The 24,604-nt window shown below is 41.2% G+C and overlaps 1 protein-coding gene across 1 annotated transcript in view; it reads right to left on the minus strand.

Moving 5' to 3' along the window:
• RNF217 (ring finger protein 217) overlaps window positions 1-24,144 on the minus strand; it is a 124,743-nt gene extending 100,599 nt beyond the window's left edge. The window contains exon 1 of the mRNA XM_061131939.1: window positions 23,263-24,144. Within this exon, the coding sequence (XP_060987922.1) occupies window positions 23,263-24,144 (882 nt within the window). The remainder of the gene's footprint in view (window positions 1-23,262) is intronic.
• Window positions 24,145-24,604: the final 460 nt, after the last annotated feature.

Below are 24,604 nucleotides of genomic sequence, written 5' to 3' on the forward strand. Positions count from 1 at the left end.
AAACTCTCAAGTATAATTCTTATTCCTAAAAAGCTGAAAGTGTAATTAGAAATATAATGCCAAACAACTGCCTACCATAGCATCGCTAACACTGATGAAAACACCAGGCAGCTCAGGATACATCAGCTGCAAAACAATTTAAAAGAAGATTGTAGAAATTTCTGGTACCTATTAAAGTCATGCTAGTAACGAAGTCTTTCTCCAAATTGGAAGCAGCAATTGGAACTGAGGGAAATTTGGGGCCACAAGCCTGGTCAATCTTGGTTATTTCACTTACAAGCTTGTGAATTATGGCAATTTTGAGACAAATGGAAATTTGAACACGGGCTGGATACATGATGATATTAAGAAAGTATTGTTCATTGTTTAGGTATAATAATACATTCTGGTTATGCTTAAAAGAAAGTCTTTATAGAGATACATACTGAGATATCTGAAGATGAAATTATGTCTGGAATTTGTTTCAAAATAATAAAAGGAGGGGAAGTTAGTGGGAATGGAGACAGAAAAAAATTGGTCACGAGTCACTAACTATTGAAGTTGGGTGATGGGCACATGGGGACCACATGACTCTGTCCATATTTTATGTATGAATTTTTTCATAATAAAAAGATGCATATGCATATTTAGAACACACACATATTCCTTACATAATTGTTTTCTAGGTAACACTTAAAAATTATCATTTCTTCTAGCCTCCCTTTTTCTTCCTCCCCCATCAGGCTCCCCTACCCTTCTGCAACTCTTTATAGGCCATGCAGAGTAATTCATTTTCTAAAATGTAGAACATTGTTGCTTAAATGACACTCACTGCCTGCAGGATAAAGGCTCAAGTCCCCTGCCCTTGATTACAGACAGAGCTCTTTGTGACTGACTCCCCCCTCGCAGACCCATTGTGTCTCCTGCTTCTACTAACGCAGATGAGAAAGAATTAAGAAAGAATTGTAAAAGAAATATCCAGAGTAGAAGGGGAAAAAAAAAACCTCAAGAGACTGGGGTCCTTCAAGTAAAGTGAAGAAAATGTTTCAAAAGTGAGGGAATGATCGATTACGTCAAATATCGTTAAGAAATTAAGTAATGTTAGAGTGAAAAAATGGCCATTAGATTAAGCAACATCAAGGCCAATGGTGACCTTTACAAGAGCAATTATAGTGGAGAGGTAGAGGGAAAGCTTGACTGAAGTGTGTTCAAGAAAAAATGAAAAGAAAAGAAATAGGAGATGAGGAGTACAGACAACTTTTGCAAAGAACTGACTGTAAGGAGAGTGGAGGAAAGGAATACTAGCTGCAAAGGAAAATGCAAGCCATACGAGGGCTTTTCTATTTATTTATTTTTTGCTGTTGTTGTTTTTAAAGAAAAGAACAATAACAGAGAATGCTGATGAGAAAGATCCAATAAAGGGAAAAATCAATGATGTAGGACAGAGTTCAAAGAACTATTTGATACATGGGCCAAATCTGGCCTGCTGACTACTTTTTTTCTTTCTTTTTTTTTTTTTACTGTTGACTATTTTTATAGCCCATGGGCGAACAGTGATGTCTACATATCTAAACAGTTGAAAAGAAAAATCAAAAGAAAAATAATATTTTACGATATAAGAAAATTATGCCAAATTCAAATTTCAGTGTCCACAAATAAGGCTTTATTGGAATCTAGCCATACTCAGCATATCCTCACTGTGTATGACTGCTTTTGCTCAACAATGACTGAGTTGAGTTGTTGTGGTAAGAGCTTATATGTGACATTTTATTGATTCCCACTGTTGCACAGAGCTCCATGGATCACAATGATGGAGTTATAACTTGACAATATTTCAAGTGCCACATGTATCACTATACTATGCATTTTATTTTCTTACTATCCACGCAAAAGGAGACTAAATGGACTTGGAACGGAAGGCACAGAGTTGATTATTTTGTTACTGAATTAGATGGCAACACATTTTGTTTGTTATGTAGCAACACCATAGCTATGCTAAAAGAATACAATACATGTCAACATTACCCCAGCCTATGCACTCATCACAATTTCTCCAACTCATATGAAAGCTTCAGAAAAATCAGAAAATTCTAAACAGAATATCCTATTACAGAAGAATTTCCTCACAAAATATAAAAACAAAATGAGGCTGCCACCAAAGTTAAGTGGGCAAATGGTATATTTGTTAGACAAGCAAAGAAAGCTGTTTACCAACTGCATATTAAATAAATTACATTATGTGGTAGCTGCCAAAGATATGTTTCTAGAGAAAATAAACTCATTTAAAACTAAGCCTTTTGGTAAGAACACTACTCACAAGAGTTCAAGAAACAGGAAGCAACGTCAACAGTCAATTTAAAAACAAATGATTAAAAACAAAACCAAATGATTTCAAGTCATTTTCCTTATCTCCTTACATGTCAATAGGTATACAGATACAACTTATTGTTTTTCAGAGGAGTCAATGCTCTTCGAAGTGATAGGAAAATTAGCCTTGTATGAACAATCTGCATGAAATAAACCACAGGCAAGGATATTTTTAAAGAAGCTGAGAAAACATAAATTCAGTAACATCTGAAGTGGAATCTGCTAATATGTAATACAATGGATTTGTCCCCAAAATCAACATAAATTAAAAAAGGTTTAGTTTGTCAAATTTACAAAGCTAGTGAAAATTTAATGCATTTAAAGGCTAGGATTACTCACTGTTTTATTCATTAGCAGGTACTTTGTGAAAAAACTCAAAAAACAGAAATCCGTCCTGAATATTCATTGGAAAGGGCTGATGCTCAAACTGAAGCTCAAATACTTTAGCCACTTGATGCCAACAGCCGACTCATTGGAAAAGACCCTGACACTGGGAAAGACTGAAGGCAAGAGAAGGGGGAGACAGAGGATGAGATGGTTGGATGGCATCACTGACTCAATGGACATGAGTTTGAGCAACTCAGGGAGATAGTGAAGGACAGGGAAGCCTGGTGTGCTGCAGTTCATGGGGTCGAAAAGAGTCAGATATGATTTACTGACTGAACAACAACAGCATTATGTTGTTAAACCAGCAGTGTTAACACTGGAATTAATTTGCTTTCATGAAGTTAACTATGGTTAGCTCTGTGCATTTTGTCAGATAAAGAAGCTGAATATCCTGACTTACCACACAGTAGTGTGATGGACTAACAGTGGTAAAATTTAATTGCAATTTTTTTAGCTCTGATTAGGGCTGAATTTTTTTTTTTTTTGAATGACAAGAACCACCTTCAACCACCATCGGAAATTAAATTTTGCTGAAAACCTGATGTTTACTAAGTGCTTCCCTGGTGTCTCAGAGGTAAAGAATTCACCTGCAATGCAGGAGACCCAGTTTCGGATCCCTGGCGGGGGGAAGATACCCTGGAGGAGGAAATGTCAACTCACTCCAGTATGCTTGCCTGGGAAATCCCATGGACAGAGGAGGCTGGTGGGGTACAGTATATGGGGTCACAAAGAGTTGGACACAACTTAGCGTTTACTAATGAATTCAACCTAAAATCATACTAACCACAGTACCTGTATTCAAGAGTTACTCTACAGTAAAATCATTCTGACAATTACCATTGGAATAACAAGTCATGTCAAGCTGCTCTATATTCTTATATCGCTAAAAATTAAAACTAGAAGCAAAATGTCCAATTCCACACAATTCTTCAGCTGATATTCTTTCTAAGCTCAAACTACAATTCTATCAGCATTTTGTGGACCCTGATTGCAGTGCAACGGAAATTTTGTATTTCAAAATTCATCTGTCAGTCACAAAACACCACATATTACAGAATTCCATTTACATGAAATATCCAGAATAAGCAAATCTGTACAGAGAGAAAGTTTTTTATCAATGGTTTCTCAGGACTGGGAAGGATTTGGAGGGGGCAAGAAGTGACTGTTAATGGGTATGGGATTTCTTTAACAGAGAACTAAAATGTTTTAAAATTAGACTGGTAATGGTTTTACCACTCGGTGAATATACTAAATAACATTTCATTATATACTTTAAATAGGTGAATTGTATGATATGTGGAGCATATTTTAATAAAAATGTTAAAAATTCATTTAACTGTGCACTGAGGAGCTTCCACCTAACCTTCAATTGGAAGCGATCAATTCGCAATGTAAAGACAAGAGTCTTATGGGAACAAGTAGTGTCTAAATTTCCAGGTGGTACTAGTGGAAAAGAACCCACCGGTCAATGCAGGAGATGTGGATTCAATCCCTGGTTTGGGAAGATCCCCTGGAGAAGGAAATGGCAGCCGATTCCAGTGTTCTTGCCTGGAAAAAATCCCATGGACAGAGGAGCCTGGCAGGCTCCAGTCCATGGCATCACAAAGAGTCAGACGCAACTGAAGTGAATCAGCTTCACTGGGATGAACACAAACATCCCATTACCCCACATACTAACCAGCACTTGGTTTCCATCAGATTTTTTGATCTTGCCACTTTTAAGACCCAAATGTTATCTTGTTTTGTTGTTGCTAATCTGTGCTTTCCCCATTATGTATGAATCATAGTGTATCCTAACGATGAAAATGAACTTTTTTGTATACATTTATTGGCCACTTATGTCATTAAATTTTGTATTTTTCCAATGAGTAATTAGTCTTTTTTAAATTGATTTGTAAGAGTTTTTCTACATAATGCATATAGAATGGATAATAATTCTTGAGTTCTGTATTTTAGAAAATAATTTTCCCAGGGTGTTACCCTAATTTAGAGTAACATTTTCCTCCCTCAGAGATTCTTCATATAGATGGAATCAAACAGCAATTTTCATTTAGAGTTGTGTTTTCCAGATGCTGCCTGAAAAATCTTTCCCTATAAGGTTATAGAGACATCTGTAAATCTCTTCTACTAAAATAGACTTTAAATTTTATTTACACATATAGAGCTTTAACATATCAGACTTCATTTCTTCATGTGTTGAGATAAAGAATCTTACTTAATTTTTAAGTGGAAAGCCAACCATCCTTGCACATTTCCTAAAATATCTATTCTGTCCTCATTGACTCATAGGGCAATCTCATTATGTCCCAAGTCACCATATACAACTAGGTTTCATTCTAAGCTCTTTTTTCTGTTTCATGGGTTTGACTATATCTATAAAAACACCCCACTGTCTTAATCAACTTTTCTTTAAAATACACCTTTTTATTTACTGGGGCAAATGTGCCCTTCCTACTTATTCAAAATTTTCTTTGTTCATCTTGGACATTTATTCTTCTACACATACTAAATAAATCTCTTGATATGCATTAAATTTAGACTAATTCAGGAAAACTGACATCTTTATGACATTCTATCTTCCCATTCAATGGGACATATCTCTGTCTTAATTCACTTGTTCTTTTATTTCCCTCAAGGATTAATAATTTTCTCTGTCAAGATCATGCATGTCTTCAGATTTACTTCTAGGTATCTATTTGAAGGTAATTCTTTTTCTCACTGGTTCTGGCTGGTAAATAGTACACCAAGACTTCCATGGTCTACTCCCATATCCAGCAAAAATAATACTCTCTTTGGTTCTAACATCTTATCTCCAGATTCTCCTGGACATTTTATGTAGGTAATCTTATTGTCTAAAAATAATGATCATTTTTAGACAATAACATTATTTTTTTCAGATTATATATTTGTCTGTTTCATATTACACCTGCTAGGACCTATACAATAAAGCTAAACAGTAACAGTGACAGCAAGAATCAGTGTATTTTTCTAATTTAGTGAAAATGCTTCTAAGGTCTCACTGCTAAGTTGATATTTACTGTAAGTTTTTGATGCATTCTTATAAGCTTAAGGAACTTCTTCCTTTTCATTTTAATGAGTGGCACTTATAACCCTTCTGAAGATAATCCATGAACTATTAAGTCTACCAACTTAGGACACCCTATTTGGAAACAGGGGATGCTGAAGTGATGATGAACAGACATTATATAGAAAGCTTGTCTTTTCCTTTAAAACAAAGTCTTTCTAAAGTGGTCCTTCCACTCTGACAGTTATATGTTTCTTCCCTTTCCTCACCAGACAATAAACCTGCAAGCCAAGGAAGGATGAATGACTTCCCTTCACAGTTCTTAAATCTTATTCAAAGAAAACATTTGAGTAATACAAACCCATTTTCATTCTGCTCATCAGAAACTAAGTAAATAACTTTCACATACTATAATGTCATCAACTTTTGACATTTTTTCTTTACAACTTTATCAATGGTCTACCCAAGACGACTTGGTAAACATGTGTTTACATATCATATAGAAATTTTTAAAGCCTTCAGAGAGTAGGTAAGTAGGTAAAATAATTTTTTATTTGTTTTTCAAGCAGAATCTACCATAACATCTTATGTAAATATTAATAGATTATTAAGTCTACAAGATGGCAATGGTTAGAAACTATTACATGAAATATATAACGACATACTGTGTAATCAATATATACAAAATGCAATGCAGGAATTTTTTGTGCATGTGGTTGGGGATAGGGTTTTGACTATGGAATTTTTGAGGTATCAACCACATTTTTCCTATAGAAGTATCTATAAAGTGAGATAAATATTAAAGTTTATCATGTATCACTTTATGAACTAGCTTTCATTTTTCAATAAAATAGGTACTTCTAAGGAAAAACGTTAAAGTGCTGAGATCCAAAATTAAAACTCATTCATATTTATAGAGGAAAAACAATGAATCCACCTTGAAATGAGTTCTTCTTGACAAGAAGATTAATCTAGAGAAAAAAAGAGCTAAATTCCTCACAACAAATAGAAATGGGGTATTAGATACTTAATGGATGTTCTAAACATAAAATATAAAGTCCAATGTTTCTAACTACTTAAATTCTTCTCAAATTGTTTTATAAACATTAAAGTACTCCAAGATGCTACCTGATATCTGTAATTGTTCACACTATCTAGATGAAAATATTTTAAACTGAGTAAACTTTCACCCCGTGGAAATTGTTATACAGCAAGATAACTAAAAAAATGTCATGATACCAATGCATATGGTTTATAATCTTCTAAAATGTATACAACCCACACACGGGACAAATCTATTTTAAAGATAAATACTTGAGGCTTTCTCAAAAATAATTTAAAAACCACATCAATATTTTATTGCCTCCAACTGAAATAGTACTGGTTCCATGATGAATAATAAAATGTAATGAGAAGAAACACTTTAGAACTCTGAAATAAACAAATGAAGGTTCATACAGAAGGGAGGGGAAACTCAGTTACTCAGCATAAAATCAGCGAAGTAAATCTCTGTTTAAGTAATTACTTTATCAGTGTGCCCTTATTAAAAACAAAGAAAAGAACAACCACAATCAAAATGAAACAGCCAGTGTACAGTGAAGTCATGACCTCAGGGCCTCTGCCATTAAAGGTAGAGGCAATGGAACTGACATCTAAAGGGAACTCTGTTACAAAAACAAGAATTAGGAGTAAGAGATGAACGTGTGTAATTAGATAGGAATTCACTGAAGGAAAGGATGGTCATTCAAAACAATTCAAAACCGTAATGACAAGAACTAAGTAGAATTACAAAATAATTCTAACTTCCTCTCAGCACTGAAGGTGGACCCATAAGACCTCTGTTATTTGTGGGAAGGAGAGGGTGGGAGTTTCTATTTGTTTTAAAAAGTGATGTAAGCAAACTGTTGAGTATAAAGTGAGGAAAGACTAAGAACAGCAAATTGCAAAAGACTTGGGCTTCCCTGGTAGCTCAGATGGTAAAGCATCTGCCTCCAATGCGGGAGACCCGGGTTCAATCCCTGGGTTGGGAAGATCCCCTGGAGAAGGAAATGGCAACCCACTCCAGTATTCTTGCCTGGAAAATCCCATGGACTGAGGATCTTGGTAGGCCACAGTCCATTGAGTTGCAAAGAGTTGGACATGACAGAGTGACTTCACTTTCACTTAGGTAGCAGAGGAAAGCTCAACTTCTTTGATAAACCGATTCTGACAATCAGTAAAATAACAACCATGGACAGGTTTCCAAATCCATATTTTTCCGCCAGTGATTTTCTCCATGGTGTCTCTGGACCAAATAATTAAACAAAAAACACATTCAGACAGGCAAGATGTGAGAGGGGATCAAGCTGAACAGCAGTTAATCACACGTGGCTTGAAAAGATAAAGATGGCAGCTGCAGTTATACTGGGTTGGCCAAAAAGGTCATTGGAGTTTTCCTATAAGATCTTAGGGGAAAACCACCCAAATGAACTTTTCGGCCAACCCAATACAACACAGACCTCTGAACATCAAAGGCTACAAAGACTGGCAGGACATCCTGCTGGACCAAAGGCGAAGAACTCCCTACACCTTTGAAAACCGAAAGCCAGGTGAGTGATGGGACAAGAGACGGAACCATTTCCACAGTAGCCCAGACCACTCCTCTCTGCCCTGGACTGCTGCAGCAGCCTCCTAACCCACTGCCCTGGTTCTCTTCTGCCACACCCCACCCTCAAACACTGTTTATTCTCCACAGGGAAGCCAGGCTCTTTTTGAAGCACCAACTATAATTTGACAGCGCCACTCAACTCTCCGATGACTTCGTATCACAGAAGAAAGTACCCATTCCACAGAGGGGGCTCAGAGCTCTCTGCGATCTCATCTCGCTCTGTGAGTCATGACCCATGGGCTCCCGCTGCCCCTGCCCTGAGACAGAGCACCCCTGGGGGTCTGCTCAGCCCACACGCCGCGTGCTCTGCCCGGCACCGAGACCTCCGTTCCCCGGCTCCTGCTCACCATCCAGCTGCACCTCTCCACTCCTATTTGCCCTACGGCCCTTCTAAGCCCCTCTCTCTAGCCGTGGTCACTTTCACCCTTCCTCTTTATTTTGGGACTTCCCTGGTGGCGCAGCCAGTAAAAGCGTCTGTCTGCAATGCCAGAGACCCAGGTTCGATCCCTGGGTCAGGAAGATCCCCTGGAGAAGGAAATGGCAACCCACTCCAGTATTCTTGCCTGGAAAATTCCATCGACTGAGGAGCCTGGTAGGCTACAGTCCATGGGGTCGCAAAGAGTCAGACACGACTGAGTGACTTCACTTTATTTTTGAGAAAGAAATAGCAACCCACTCCAGTACTCTTGCCTGGAGAATTCCATGGACAGAGAAGCCTGGCGGGCTACAGTTCCTGGGATCACAGAGTCAAAAAGACACAACCGAGCGACTGAGCCTGTAAACATTCACCTGTGTACTTGCTCACTCCATCTCACTTGAAGACACATCCCACCTCGAACTCCCTTCTCCTACGTTTCTTGTGTATCAACTAGTACTTTGTATAAACTAGCCGAGCTTCAACTTTTTCTACTCCCATCAACACAGCTTCTTCCTAGAACCACTTAAGTCAACAACCAGCATCACACAATGTAGTTATAAACTTTCCCTAACCTTTTGCTTGGACACCTTACTTTTCACTTTCTGAATTTCTACACTTGGTAAGAGGATGGATCATAGACTACATCTTCTCGAGTGATCAGCATGCTGCTAAACAAATATTCTGCACTCAGAGAATGTTTTTAATAAGAAAGTTCTAGCTTCCCCTCGCTTTTGATTGCCTTAAATCAGCTGAGTTATTAGAGAACTGACCTTCTGCAGTGTGACTACAGTAAAAAAAAAGGAAAGTCTTATGCACTGGAAAAGATTTCTCTGTGTAAAAGTCTCTGCAGCTCACTATCTATCTAGCAGTATATGTGTTTCCATTTGTTTTTCCAGAAGTGGTGATGAGATTAATAGTAATTCTTCCATCGTGTCTTCTCATCAGAAGCAGACACTTTACAACGTGACCACATGGGGGGAAGGGTAATTTATGGCCCCAGATCAGTGCTGTGTCATTAGCCAGCCTGTGACAGGACTGTCTGCTTGACCTTTCTTTATTCGCACCCTGAGCAAATCAACAGGGTTTTAGCCAACCCATCTAGATTGTAAAAAGAATCCAAAAGTTCCAGTGATTTTTTTAAACATCCGAGTCTCAATTTTATTTTATTAATGATGCAAAATGTCTTATCATCACTAATAGAATCATTAGTAATTGTGAAAACAGTGAGTTAGAAACAGCATTCGTAATTTTAGAAATCTCTGACATTCAGTGACACTGGGTCTCTAAGCTCTATGTTCAGTTTATTTTGATACACTGTTTCAATGATGGTGTTAACTGAATAAGCACCACACAGAGACACAGAGAGGCAAAAAAAATACCCCGCTCCCTATGCTTACTAAGTCATTACACTTCTTTTCATGTTTCATCTACCAAGCATTCAAAGATTGCTGATGAAATTCAGCTAGTGAGGTATATCTTTCCTAACTATAGCGGCAATCAACTATTCTTGGAGCTAATCATAAAGTGCTATTTTTTAAACCAATGGGTCAACCAATGGTCTGAAAGCAATTCAGTTGGATGATTTTTAAGCAAGATTGAAAATTCTGTTTTCAAATTTTCTAAGTCTGTAGTGATTTTTAAAGAGAACATATCTGGACAAATGGTATTTTTCAGAAAAAAAAGAAGCAAACTCAAACTCTTGGGAAAAGACTGACTATTGTTTCACATGTTTTCTTTTCAAGCATTCCTCTTTATCTTTAAGAGTGAAGCACTCACTGACTCACACTGGGACATATTAAAACCTACCAGCAGGAAAAAGGTAAACACCAGAGACTAAGGTTGACTCAAACTAAACCCGAAATATGCGAATTCACCTGGAAATGACTATACTTAGATTTTTATAAATCAAAATGAGCACACAATCTTCTTGTAGCACACAAACTTGCGACCTACACACACACACACAAACACACTCATAGCATAAAGCACCAGAACATTGAACAAAGAGAACATTTCTTTTATTTTCAGGAGCCTGTTATTTTCAAAGTGTTTCACAAACAATCTTGAGGAAAATGGTAACATAAGGGGAAAAAAAACACTGAAGTTAATGGTTCAGCTCAGTTCAGTCACTCAGTCGTGTCTGACTCTGCGACCCCATGAACCGCAGCACGCCAGGCCTCCCTATCCATCACCAACTCCCGGAGTTTACTTAAACCCATGTCCATTGAGTAGGTGATGCCATCCAACCATCTCATCCTCTTTCATCCCCTTCTCCTCCTGCCCTCAATCTTTCCCAGCATCAGGGTCTTTTCAAATGAGTCAGCTCTTCCAATCAAGTGGCCAAAGTACTGGAGTTTCAGCTTCAGCATCAGTCCCTCCAATGAACACCCAGGACTGATCTCCTTTAGGATGGACTGGTTGGATCTCCTTGCAGTCTAAGGGACTCTCAAGAATCTTCTCCAACACCATAGTTCAAAAGCATCAATTCTTAAGCAGGATTAAAGTAGAACCCTTGGAATTGCACCAATCATTTCCCACCATGGACATCTCAAGCAGAAAAAAAAAAAAGCCCTACACTCTGTAGAACTAATGAAGGAAATTCACTTTCCCCACCAAGGTCACATGTTCATACAAACATGGTGTACTAAGATCAAGCCATAGCAAAGTCATTTCAGATTTGATTCAACGGTTCTAATTAGACATAAACCAGTAATAAACTAAACTCTAAACATTAGGGAAAATGGCATTGTCAAAGGAAACAAAACGCTAGGGAAACACTATAACTAAGTGTTTTATTTTACCTGCTGTTTAAAATTAAGCTGGTTAAGCAGAGGGAAAAGCCCTGGTGATTTAACTGGTCACTTACGTCTCAGAGCTTCAGGAACGCTGAGAATGGCCAATAATTGAGTGAGGAAATAAGGCAAGAATCAACACCACAAAAGGGGAAGTAATTTGCTAGGTAGCCTATAATTAGCCTCTGAACCTTACAGTAGAGAATACCATTGAGGCAAACAGCTTTGGAAGATTTAAAAAGGGATTAGTCATTCACATGAATGAGTAAGTGCAGAATTTAGTTACCTGAGCTGGGGAAAATGAAAAAAGGCACATCATGAAAGCAATACACCTCCTCCTTTTCAGGGGGCACAGATCCTCAACCAGGAGATTTCTGAGCACAACATACTTGCTTTTGCAAATGTAAGGGCTACCTATGTGAGAGGACACTACCTGCATGATAAAATCAGCCAAACTAGAATATCATAAACAATAAAAATCCAACAGTAAGTCAATTTAACAAACATTAACTAGAGTGGTTAATTCTCAGGTATCATTAAAAATAACAATTTCTGTATAGAATATCCCTGCACCACAAAAACTTTCCATTACATCAATTCTTTTTATTCAGCAAGGTATTCAATCTTTTCAAACGATCTTTTAATCACTACTGAAGCTAAAATTTTGATACGATAGAAATTATATTATGTAGAATAAATGGTGTTAATAATCAGTTATTGATAATTAACATAATATTATATTAATAATAATTAACATAAATGGTGTTAATAATCAGATATAATTAGAAGCTGACCCTGATCTCAAGATATTCAGTTACAATGAAATTCTCTAAAATACTTAAGCTTAAAAGGAAACAACGTTTGGACTTCCCTGGTGGACAGTGGGTAGGAATTTGCCTGCCAATGCAGGGGACAGGAGGTTGATTGGGTCCTGGGGGATTCCACACGCCGTGGAGCAACTAAGCGTGCCCCAGAGCCTGTGCTCCGCAACAAGAGAAGCCCCCACGATGAGAAGACTGAGCGCCACAACTAGAGAAGAGCCCCGCTCTCTGCGAACAGAGAAAGCCAAGCGCACAGTAACTAGGATCCAGCACAGCCAAATAAATAAGCAATTAAAAATAAATATTAATGAAAGGGAACAACTTTCATATAAGCTTCGCTTAAAGCTTTATTATTAAATTATTCAAAGATAAAGCACAAAACTCCCGCAACACCAAAGTACATTAATCAATATAATGATATGAATGTGTCAGTCGCTCAGGTGTGTCCGACTCTTTGCAACCCCATGGACTGAGGCCACCAGGCTTCTCTGTCCTCGGGATTCTCCAGGCAAGAATACTGGGGTGGGTTGCCATGCCCTTCTCCCAATGATGTGAACAGGAAATATGTAATTAAATAACTGATAAGACATGAAACTTTAAATTAAAAACAAATTAAAATCCAGGCTCAAAAGCTTTACTACCGAAATTCACAACATTCCTGATTTTTTCGTCTGAAGTACTGCGGTGGTTTAAAAATATGGCCCCAAATTCTTATACATATTCACAAAATAATGAAGGTGTGGGTCTAAGTGTCTTTCTGCTGAAAGTGAAAAAGTGAAAGTGTTAGTCGCTCAGTCATGTCCGACTCTTTGTGACCCCATAGACTGTAGTCCACCAGGCTCCTCTGTCCATGGAATTCTCCAGGCAAGAATAATGGAGTGGGTTGCCATTTCCTCCTCCAGGGGATCCTCCCCACCCAGGGACAGAACCTGGGTCTCCTGCATTGCAGGCAGATTCTTTACCGTCTGAGCCACCAGGGCAAGTGATGCGGAATGACTTCCCAAGTTAAGACAGCCTCCACCTGGCTTCCTTGAGACTCTGGCCCTGGGGAGGCCAGCCTCCATGTAAGAAGCCCACTGCCCTGAGACTACAGTCTATCAAGGCTACATGCTGGCACTGCTGTGAACAGCCACAGCCAAGCATCCTGTCACCAGCCAGCACCAGCTGCCAGCCAAACAAGCGAGCTGACATCTGACCACCACCGCAGCAGAAGCCCCAAGTGTGAACTACCAGCTGAGCCCTTCCCAAATTCCTGACCCACATGCCATGATCAAAATAAAACGGTTGTTCCTAAGTTCCCAGGTTCTGGAGGAATCTGTTAAGCAGAAGACACGAAACCAGAATAGGTTTCATAATTAAAGAAGCATCTCAATGATAAACTGGTTGCCAAGATAAAGACTCAGGCCATGGCATTCCATTGCATTAAAAATGTAAATTTACTCTGGAATAAAATATCAAAAATTCAGGTTCAAAATCTACCTTAATTTTTCTACAAACCTAAACATACTAGGTTCAAAATCGATCTTAATTTTTCTACTAACCTGAACATACTATAATTTACTCTCAATCATTCATTCAGTCTTTTAACAAACATTTGTTGAGTAACTATTATACATTGGGCTCTGGGCTAACTGCTAGTTATAAAAGCAGCTCAAGTAATATGGGGTGGGAGAGAGAATTAATCAAATATCAAATCATCTCACAAACATATAATTACAAAAGGGGATTAAAAAAATGACTACAGGGTAAAAAGGACTCTAAAAAGCATAAACGGTGAGACAGATTCAGTCTGGAGAACAAGGAAGGCTGAGAGCTGAAGGATGAGGAGAAATTAACAAAGGAAAGGATACTTGCCTGGAAAGTACTGGAGCTGGAGGGATGGAGAAGAGATTGAGGAGAGCAGCAGGGACTAAACCTCATCAGCACTGTTATGAACCAGAATCTTTTCACTACAGCAATGGGAAAGGGTTTGTAGGATTTTAAGCAAGATAATGAAATGCTGAGATTTTCATGTTAAAAACCATCTTGGCTATCTATCCTAATACTTTGTATGTTGACAACTAGCCTCTGATGTATTAGTTATTTATAGTCTAACTACATAAATCCACTACACAAATACTCATTTCACATGGACAGTATGCCAAGAGCTAAGAAATCAATCAGAAAAAAAAAAAAAAATGAAAAAGGTCTCTACATGCATCAAGCTTTATAGTCTAATGGGAGCATGGAACAGGAAACAGGCAATTTAAATACAGTGAAATATGAAGAATCTTACAGTGAGTCAAAGGGTTGTCAAAGACCACAGGAAGGATGTTTAATCCAGATAAGAGGGGGTCAAGAAGACTTCTCAAAGGAAGAAACGTCTAAGTTGAGACTAGAATGAATCAGTGTGAAAGAGGCAGAGATGGGGATTAAGGGGAAAAAGTAGATCCCGCTAACACAGAATCACGTCACTAAACTGAACGTTCATAATTAAGAGAGCCATAGAGTACTCAATGAACAAAAATAAGTTTAATACAGCTATAGGGACAGATGGGGGTTGGGGTGGGGTTGAGGGGGGTTGATGAGAAACAAGAGTGGTAAACAGGAGTTAGCTCACCCAGGCACATGCAAACCATGTTCAAAGTCTATTCTAAAGGCACGCAGCAGACTGGAAGGCAAAGAAGGGGAAATGCCAAGACCAGTCTTGTATCTTACACGACAACTTTGGCGGCAGTGTGAAGAATAGATTGGAAATGGCCAAGACTGGAACACCCGGACAAAGGAGGAAGCTGTGGTTGGAATCCAGGAGAGAAATGGTCAGAGGCCTGAGCAAGGGAAGTGCCAGTGGAAATGGAGAAAAGTAGAGAAGACGACAGGAATAATTTTAGGAGGTAGGACTGAAAGTGATTAGTGACTGGTGATTAATGAGATGTGGGAGGTGAGGGAGGAAAAAAACTCGAAGATGACACCCACGCTTCTGGCCTGGGTATCACTGATGGAGAAACATGGAACCCCAAAGGAAGAGCAGAGCTTTAGGGATGCAGGAAGGAAGAGGAGGAAAGGGAGGTTAGTTCTGGGAGGTTTAAGGTGGCTGTGGGTGGAACATACAGGTGGAAATGTCAAAGACAGAGCCAGCAATATGGTAGTGTAGGTGAGAAAAAGTCATCCGGGATGGAAGCAAAGATTTAGAAGTCAAGAGCATATAGGTGTTACCTGAAACCATGGGAGTGAAATACATGGTCCCAGGACTAATACACAATGTGAGGAGTTGTTCAGTCACTAGGTTGTGTCTGACTCTTTGCAATCCCAAGGACTACAGTAGGCTAGATTCCTCTGTCCTGCCCTATCTCCCGGAGTTTGCAAAAATTTGTGTCCATTGAGTCGGTGATGCTATCTAATCATCTCATCCTCTGCTGCCCCTGTCTCTTTTGGACTTCAATGTGAGGAGAGAGAGGGTTTAACACATGACCATGCAGATACCAACATTAAGAGACGGTAACATAAGAAAAAGTTCAAATGGAAACAAAAGGCACGGTCAAGAGTTAGGAAGAAAACAGGAGAGTGTGCTGCCATTAAAACTTAATAGTAAGTTAAATCATAGCTCTTCTCAATTCAATTCCTCTTGATTTTCTTACATGAAGATGCAGCTGACTTTGGTTGAAATCTTTCTCTGGATCTAAATCTGGGCAAGAGACTTCCACTTCCTCAAAACATGTAATTAAGTTTCTTCTTGGACTGGAAGCCTTGTGACTTTGTACAATATAGATATAAACTTTAAAGTAAAATCAACATATTTAACTTATAAATAAGATAATAAATGCAAAGACCTTGGGTTTTAGAGCCAAACGTAACTGAAATCTCACCACTGCCATTTCCTAGCTATGTGATTTAGGACAAGTTCTTTAACCTTGCTAACCTTGAGTTTCCTCATGTAACATTCTACTACCTTTAGTACAGAAATTGAGCTGTTCCTGTATTCTTGAACCCATTATAATCAGAAAGTCAACTCCACCAGTGCCAATGAAAACAGCACTACTCACACTTACAAATAATCTCCTTGTTGGGAAATCCAATGGTCAATTTAAACTCTTATCCTGCTGAAACTATCAGAAATATTAGACAAAAATGATTTTTCCTTCCTTTATAAAACATCATCTTTGTTTGGCTCTCATTAACCACTCTACTACCTTGGTTTCCTTCTTGCCCTCTCCCTTTCAGACACCTTCCTATTCTTTCATACGTCCCAGGGTCTGGATCTGCAAGCACTGGGATGCCCAGACCCAGTCCTCAATCCTCCTCTGGTCTCATGGCTTTAAACATCTTCTCTATATCAGAAAGATTCAAATTTACATCTCCTATTAAGGTCTCTTTGCTGAATGCCACACGCCAACTGCCAACCTTTCATGAATGTCTAAACAAGCTTTTTGAACTTCGCACGAACTCCTGATTCTCCTTAAAATAAGTCCTCCTACAGTATTCCTCACCTTATTAAATGGCAAACCCATTCTTCTAATTGCTTGGGCTCAAAACCTGAGTCAGTCTGGACTCTTCTCCTCTTATCCCACACCTCATCATGAGCACATTCCGTCAGCTCGGTTGTCGCAATACATTCAAAATGCCACCAGTTCAAACCGTATCTACCTCTAATCACCCTAGTCTGAACTGGCACATCTCCTCTCTGGCTTATTGCCAAATTCTTCTAACTGATCACTTCCATTCTTTTTTTATTTCCCCAAGTTTTTGTGTTTTTTTTTTTTAATGGCTTTTATTTGGCTAGGTAGCATGCGGAACCTTCGTTCCCTGACCAGGAATCGAACCTGTGCCCCCTGCGTTGGAAGCACAAAGTCTTAACCCCTGGACACCCCTTACTTCCACTCTTGACTCCCTTGATGTATTCTCCACAGAGAGCCAGAGTCCTCTCTCTTAAAGGTAAAGTCACATCTGATTAACCCAAAACCACCTTACCGCTTTCCAGCTCATTCGGGGGAAATGCAAGTTCTCTATGGCCTTAAAGCCCTTTACTTCAGCTTTTCCCACTTCTCCTTCTGGTTTCTTCTTAGTGCTTGCCACCTCATTCCATATGCTTCACCCATATGAATCTTTCTGTCATTCCTGGAACTCCCCCACCAAGCAGGCTTCTGTCTCTGGAACTTTATACTTACTGTTTCCTCAGATATCCTCTTGTTTTACTCTCTCACTGCCATCATGAAGATCTCTGCTCAAAAGTCACCTCCCTGACAATTCCTAAAAACACTACAAATACATAAAGAAAAATCTCCTTCCCAATATTTATCACCCTTCCCTTGTTTTTCTTTCTTTATAGTATACTATAGTATACTAAATAATATCTAGTGTACTAAATAATTTACTTATTTTATTATCAACCTCCCACCAGCCTAATAAATAAACTCCATAGAGTAAGAGGTTTTATCTGTTTCAGTTCTCTGTGTTTCCAACACCAACAACAGTGTCTGGTATGTAATTAGTATTTAATACGCAAAGGAATTAAAATTAAATAATAAAATACACTAAATGGAAACATAATAACATATTAATAGAAACTGAAACACCATAAATATAAAAAATGCTTGAAATATAGGTGTTCAATTAATGGTTGTTGTTATTTATGGAAACTTCAAAGCTCAAGTGTAATTGCCGAAAACTGATGGGGCAAATAGTAGTGATCACTTTGAAAGAGAATGTTATTCTAGGAATTACTGTCCTGAAGACACTGAATTTTTCTTTTAAAACAGAACTTGATTTGGAAAGGTTCAATGAGTTTATCACATAAAACTCTGCTGACAAAGTGAAGTTGAACAAAGAATTTCTTGAAAGTGTCATAACTTTAAAGATTGGCCATATTTTTATGAATGATCCAAACACAGTTAGCAAAATGTTTTCTTTTGAATATTTTTTTGCAAAAGCGCAAAAGTAATAAAACTTTTGAAAGAAGCAAAGCATTAACTAATATTCTATTTACAACAAAGAGCTCTAAGAAATATGTTAAGAAAATTTAATTATAATAATAATTTATTACAATAATGTTTCTTATTACTTTGAAATAAACATAAGAGGAGGAATAGTAATATGTTTACTAAAAAGTTAGCTGGTGTTCCAGAACTGGCTTAATAAAATCCTCCCAGAAAGGAAAAAGAAGAGGAGAGCCACACTTGTCTGAGAACTTAAAGGAAAACTTATTTATGTCACCAGATAAAGCTTGGAGGAAACACTGCCAAGAAGGCTCTGAGCCAGTTACTTGGGGGCATTTAACACATTTAAAAAGTCTCTCAAGGTCCCTGACATACAGGTAGCCAATAAATATTTGTTCTATGTGTTAATGGTATATTAACAAATGAAAATGTTAATTATAACAAATTATGACTCAGGTATCTGTCCACATCCCCATCACCAACACTTAAGGAAAAGCTGGGAGCTCAAGTCTAATCTTCTTTTTCTGTCTCTCACATGAGGAGTAAGGAACAGCCTTCAAGTATAAAAAGCTGAGCTAGGAGAAAAAAAAATCACCACTCCAAAGGTGACACCTGAGGGAAGTAGTACTGGTCAAGTTATCTGAGACCCGCAGGCAGTGAAGATGCAAGAAGGAAGACACCCAGACACTGTCTGCACCAGTCCTGAGGGCCCAGCGAAGAGCCCCTCACAGGGGACTGACTCCTCCGCAGGACTCAAGTGCTATTTAAAATCAAATTTTGAAAAGTAAGAGGAAAAAGAAAGAAATTATTAAGGGGAAAGAAGAAATTATTAAAAGAGACAGCATTAAAGAGTCAGAAGAGGAAAAGAAGTGCATGAGTCAGGAAGGTGTGAAAGTGAATGTTAACCACAGCTCCAAAATACACACCACACACACACGCACACACACTGTACCCAGGAGAAGAAGTTTACATATGCCGGAATTCTCACTTTTTAAATTCGCAGAGTGATGTAATAAGAGTTCAGTCTCTTTTAATCTTCACATTTTCAAGACTACCAAAATCACACCTGGCGTGAGAGGATCTGTAAATTCACCTGTGAAGGCGGCTGCTGGCAAACTCCATCTTGAATAGGCCAGTTTCTAAAAATACACAGGTTGCTTTCAGGTTTAAAGGGAAAACGCAGGCTACACTTTTACCCATAAAGGTCTGGATGACTCAGAGTTTAATAAAAGGATCTAGAAGCTTTCACCCCTAGGTCACCGGTTCTAGGATGACTATAGTAGACAGTCATTTCAGGACATTATCATCTAACAGCTGTTTTGTTCACAAACTGCCGAAGAAATGTTGCTTGCCTCTATTAATACTCATTTGACAGGTGTATACATTCCAATTCATATGCATGTGCCATCACAAGCACTTTGAAGCAGAGTGATGAAAGTCACAACAGCTGTTACCTTTAGAAAGCCCTTAGCATGCCCAATTCTCTCTTTTCTTTATATAAAATGCTAAATATTAGTATTTCACATCCTACCAGATTTTACCGTCCCCAATCAAAATCATAAAGGAAAGATACCTGCGGAGAATTTTTGAACTGAGTGTGGTATCATTCTATGAAACAAGGAAAGTAACAATCCTTCCTCCTAGGAAAATGGGGTAACGGCCAAACCATCTGAGAAGGTCAGTTCTCAGAATGGCTCAGTGCCCTGAAGGAGACTGCAGACGTCCCTGGGACTGCATGCTCTAAGCCACGCCATACATGTGCACACAGGCCATTGGAAATGGACCTCTGAAGTTTATGCACCAAAGATTTATGTACTCATGCAACACAAACCAATCAAACTCCCACTGTCTGTGTCATGGTGCTCCAGGGCCTCTAAATCGACCCCATGCATGTGTGCCAAGGATTGTAATGTACCAGTTCACCCCTTCACCACAGCAAATGATACCTGTTGGCCAGATAGTCATTCCACTAAGGATTCTGCATAGTCCCCAGGCACAGTCATAACTGAAGAAGAATTCTTATCACTAAAGAAAAACTACTTTTAGTTTTTCAAATCACTGTTTTGAAAAACTAATATTATTATTTTTAAACCACAATATAGAGGAATTTGGGCTTCCCAGGTGACACTAGTGGTAAACAACCCACCTGCCAATGCAGGAGACATAAGAGACGCTGGTTCAACCCCTTGGTCCGGAAGATCCCCTCGAGGGGGGGCATGGCAACCCATTCCAATATTCTTGCCTGGAGAATCCCAGGGACAGAGGACTCTGGTGGGCTATGGTCCACAGAGTTACAAAGAGTCAGACATGACTTAAAAGATTGAGCATGCATGCTTGCACATTGAGGTATTTGGGTTTCCCAGGTGGCTCAGGGGTAAAGAATCCATCTGCCAATGCAGGAAACATGGGCAAGATGGGTTCAATCCTTGGGTTGGGAAGATCCCCTGGAGAGGGCATGGCAACCCACTCCAGTATTCTTGCTTGAAGAATCCAGGGGCAGAGGACTCTGGCAGGCTACAGTCCACGAGGTCACAAAGAGTCGGACACAACTGATGAACTGAGCACGCACAGAGGTATTTAAGTCACCACCCAATCTCCTATGAGTACACTGAAATAATGAAGACACCTACCCGCTGGCCTTTGCCACATATTCAGTCCATGGCACTAATGTAAATAAGACTTATCATCTAAAAATTTGCATTCCTGTCTTCCAACTTTGTACCTTCTTCCAAAGAATTCATCAGCTCCTTTTAGAAGAATATTATTTAACCAGGCAATATTCCAGCTCACATTTAGTATGCATTTTTAATAACTGCATAAAATGCTTAATAGGGACTCTGCTTTATTTTCTTAAATGATATTAACTAATACACTAAGTATTTGGCATAAATCCAAAAGATGATGACAAAAGTGACTATTAACTTTTTATTTCAAATATATCACTTTAGTTTAAAAAGGCTTAAGATGCCTGCCAGTTCAAGCTTGACAGATTTACTACTGTCAAAACCAAGAAACCTTAGGAAATGAGAAAGAGGGCCCTCTTTACGCCCTTTTGATCTGGTTCAGTGAGGCAACAAAACAGCTCTGCAGCTTGATTTTGTTTTGCTTTAGAACTGGTGTGTCATTACAGAGCATGGTCTGTAATTCCATTTCATTGACGAGGAAATTAAGACACAGAAAAGTTAAATGACGTGGAAACAGAGTCTTTGCGTAGAAGGGACCTTAGAATTAACACAGATCACATTTTGGAGGCAAAAAAAAATTTTGCTTTCAGGAAAGGGAAATGCTTAAGGAAATCAAAGCAAAAAGCAGAGTACCCCAGCTTCTAATGACCACCTCCCTTGAACCTCTAAACCCACACTGTATTTATATTCAGTGCTTAAGAGCTACATGATATTGTCACTCTGTTTACACCTCATCATATGCCACCTTGTATTGTTCTTGTGTATACATCTTGTATACATACAAGGGAGCTTCCTTGGAGTAGAGCCCATAGCTTGGGAATGTCTGAATCCCACCACAGGGCTTTGCCCATGCCTATCTGCTTGACTGACAGTGATATCCTAGAAACTGCCACAGTGAGAAGCGGGCTTTCCCCGTTTGAAGTATCTGTTTGCGGATAAAGCACGAAAGAGACATCACAGTCTCTCACAGGCGCTTGGATAATCTCAACCATCTTGGCCAAGTCACTGCTTGTGTAACATTCCATTCTGTCTAAATTCCCCTTTGCGTTTTCCATTGGGCAGGGTACACACTTTCAGTCTAGACACAAGCACAGATTAGCCACAATACACAGAGGAACTGCTCGGTGTGAAATCCTGTTTAGTTTCCCTTCGGCCAAAGTTATTAAACACTGTTACGAGGAAGGATACCAACATGAATCTATCAGACAACAGAGGCTCTAAGACGCTGTCTAGTCAGACAAACAGACATGTGGAACAACTTCAGTGCATGCAAGACACGCAGAAGTGTTTGCAAGTATATAAGCCGTGGCCTGGAGGGTGAGGGAAGGCGTCACAGAGAAGTTGGCACCTGAACAGCCCAGGGTTTTGAAAGATGAATAGGCCCAGGACAATCAGACGTGGGATCAAAGGGCATTCCGGATTGTGCAAAACACTGGCAGAAACATAACAGACTGAAAACTGCTAGAAGGACGCATTCACCACCAGGGAAGGAAAGCGGGTCAACTGCACTCTTCCAACTTTCCAAGAAAAAAAACAAGCTTTCAAATAAGCAACCGAGGAGGAAAGTTTCACCAGTGCTTGTTTTGTTAAGCCTCTTAGCCTTGCCTCGCTTTGTTTGGCTTTTTCTGTTTTGTTCCCTCTTAAAGAAATAAAACATTCTGCTGGCTTAAAACTTCAGTGAGTAAAAGTACTTCAACTTTACTGTGGAAAAAGAAACTGAAAAGTGACCCAGGGGCAAGGAATACATAATTAATAACACTTTTCTCTGGATTATCTGAAAGTAGCAAAATTTCAAAGTCAGGAATCACTCATTGCAACCCTTCTCTCCACGAACTCAGTACATATTTATTTTCTGCCCACTATTTGTCAGTTTCTGGAATACCAGGCCTCTGAAGCAGGCTCAACTGCCCTCCTCTTTGAGCAAGCTCCTTGCTCGCAATTTAGTAAAAGCAATAGCAGAGGGCAATGCATTCATACCCTGTTCCTTCTATGGCGGCCAATCAAAGCCCAAAGCTCACCCAGAGTTAAATTCCAGTCGAGCTAACCCACGAAGACAAACACACTTAAATATTCTAAGGGCAACAACCGAGATGTAAGACACTGATAGAGGTCCTCGGTAAGGGTGTTCGTCAGCTCTTCCTGTGAGCAGGGAGCGGGCGAGCGGGATTTCCTGGCCACGGGTTTGGAAAGCTGAATGGGGACAGAGGAGGCTCGGAGGGGCTGAGGTTACCTGGGAGCTCAGGTAGACTTTGAGGCACTCCTCGCACACGGCCTTCTTGCAGCAGGGCAGGGGCTTGATGGGCTTGTCTTCCAGGCACACCCGGCACATGAGCACCATGAGGGGCGCATAGGGATCCCCGACCCCACCCAGGTCGGAGTAGGGTGGGGCTCCCAGCAGGCTGGGCACGGAGAACGGCTCGGGCGCCAGGTAGAACTCCAGCTCGATGCTGCCGCCGTCGGGGGACAAGGGGTCCGCTGGGAGCGACAGCTGGGGGCTGGGGAAGGAGGAGGGGGTGCCGGGAGGGTTGGTCACCGGCGGAGCCCGAGGTGGCGACGCGGGCAGCGACAGCCGCTCCGCCGAGGGCACCTCGGGCAGGTCGTTCTCCACGCAGAACACGGAGCAGAACACTTGTCTCTTGGCCGGGGGCGGGCGCCGCGGGCCCAGCACGTCCAAGACCAGTCCGTCCGGGGCCCCGACGCGGACGCGGGTCGGGGGCTCAAGCTCCTCGCCGGGGGGCGCCTCCTGCTGTTCATCCCCGCTCTCTTTTCGCTCCCCCGTTTCCTCCTCCTCCTCGGCCAGCTGCTTTTGCAAAGCCTGGGCGTTGAGGGGCCCGGGGAGGGCCAGTCCCGCGGGCTGCCCGGGTGCCCGGCTCTTGCTCCAGCTCGGGGCCCCCCGGCTCCCCGCGGGTTCCGGGGCTCCGGCGTCCGCGCAGCCGGAGTCGCTTCCGCAGCCGCCGCCGCTCGGCTCGGAGGGGGCGGCGCGCGGCCCGGGCGCCCCGGCGCTGTGCCCCGGCGGCCTCGGGGGCTCCGGGGGGCCCGCGGCGCCGCCAGCGGGGGTCCGCGCCTCCAGGGGCCCGCCGCCGCCGCTCACCGTGCTCTGCTCCTCGCCCATCGCCGCCCGCGGCCCGAGCCGCCGCTGCCCATCCAGCCGCCGGGACCCCCACCCGGCGCCGGCGGGCAGCGGGGGCAGCGGCTCGGCTCGACTCGGGGCTCCGCTTCTGCTTCCGGGTCCCTCCTCCGAGGCTGGGACGCCCCGAGCTCCCTCCAGGGAGCCCGTGCTCCCGGGCGGCGGCGCGCGGGGAGCCCGGCCCGGCCTGCTGCTGCTCCTCCTCCCGGCCCGCCCGCGCGGCCGGGCACCGCCTCGGGGGCACCGAGGGCCGCTCGCTCCGGCCGCCGGCGCGCGCGCCCCACATGCAGATCGGGGCGGCGCCGCGGCCCCCGGGAGCCCCCGGGCGGGACAGAAGGGTCCGGAGGGAGGAGACCGTCAGTCCCGCGCCATCGCCGGTCCCCGCTGTGGGCCAGGCGGCCGGAGGGCGGTGGTCACAGGGTCGAGGGGCCTGTGGCGCCGCCGC

The sequence above is a fragment of the Dama dama genome, chromosome 28 (assembly GCF_033118175.1).
Source record: "Dama dama isolate Ldn47 chromosome 28, ASM3311817v1, whole genome shotgun sequence".
Taxonomy (NCBI): Eukaryota; Metazoa; Chordata; class Mammalia; order Artiodactyla; family Cervidae; genus Dama; species Dama dama.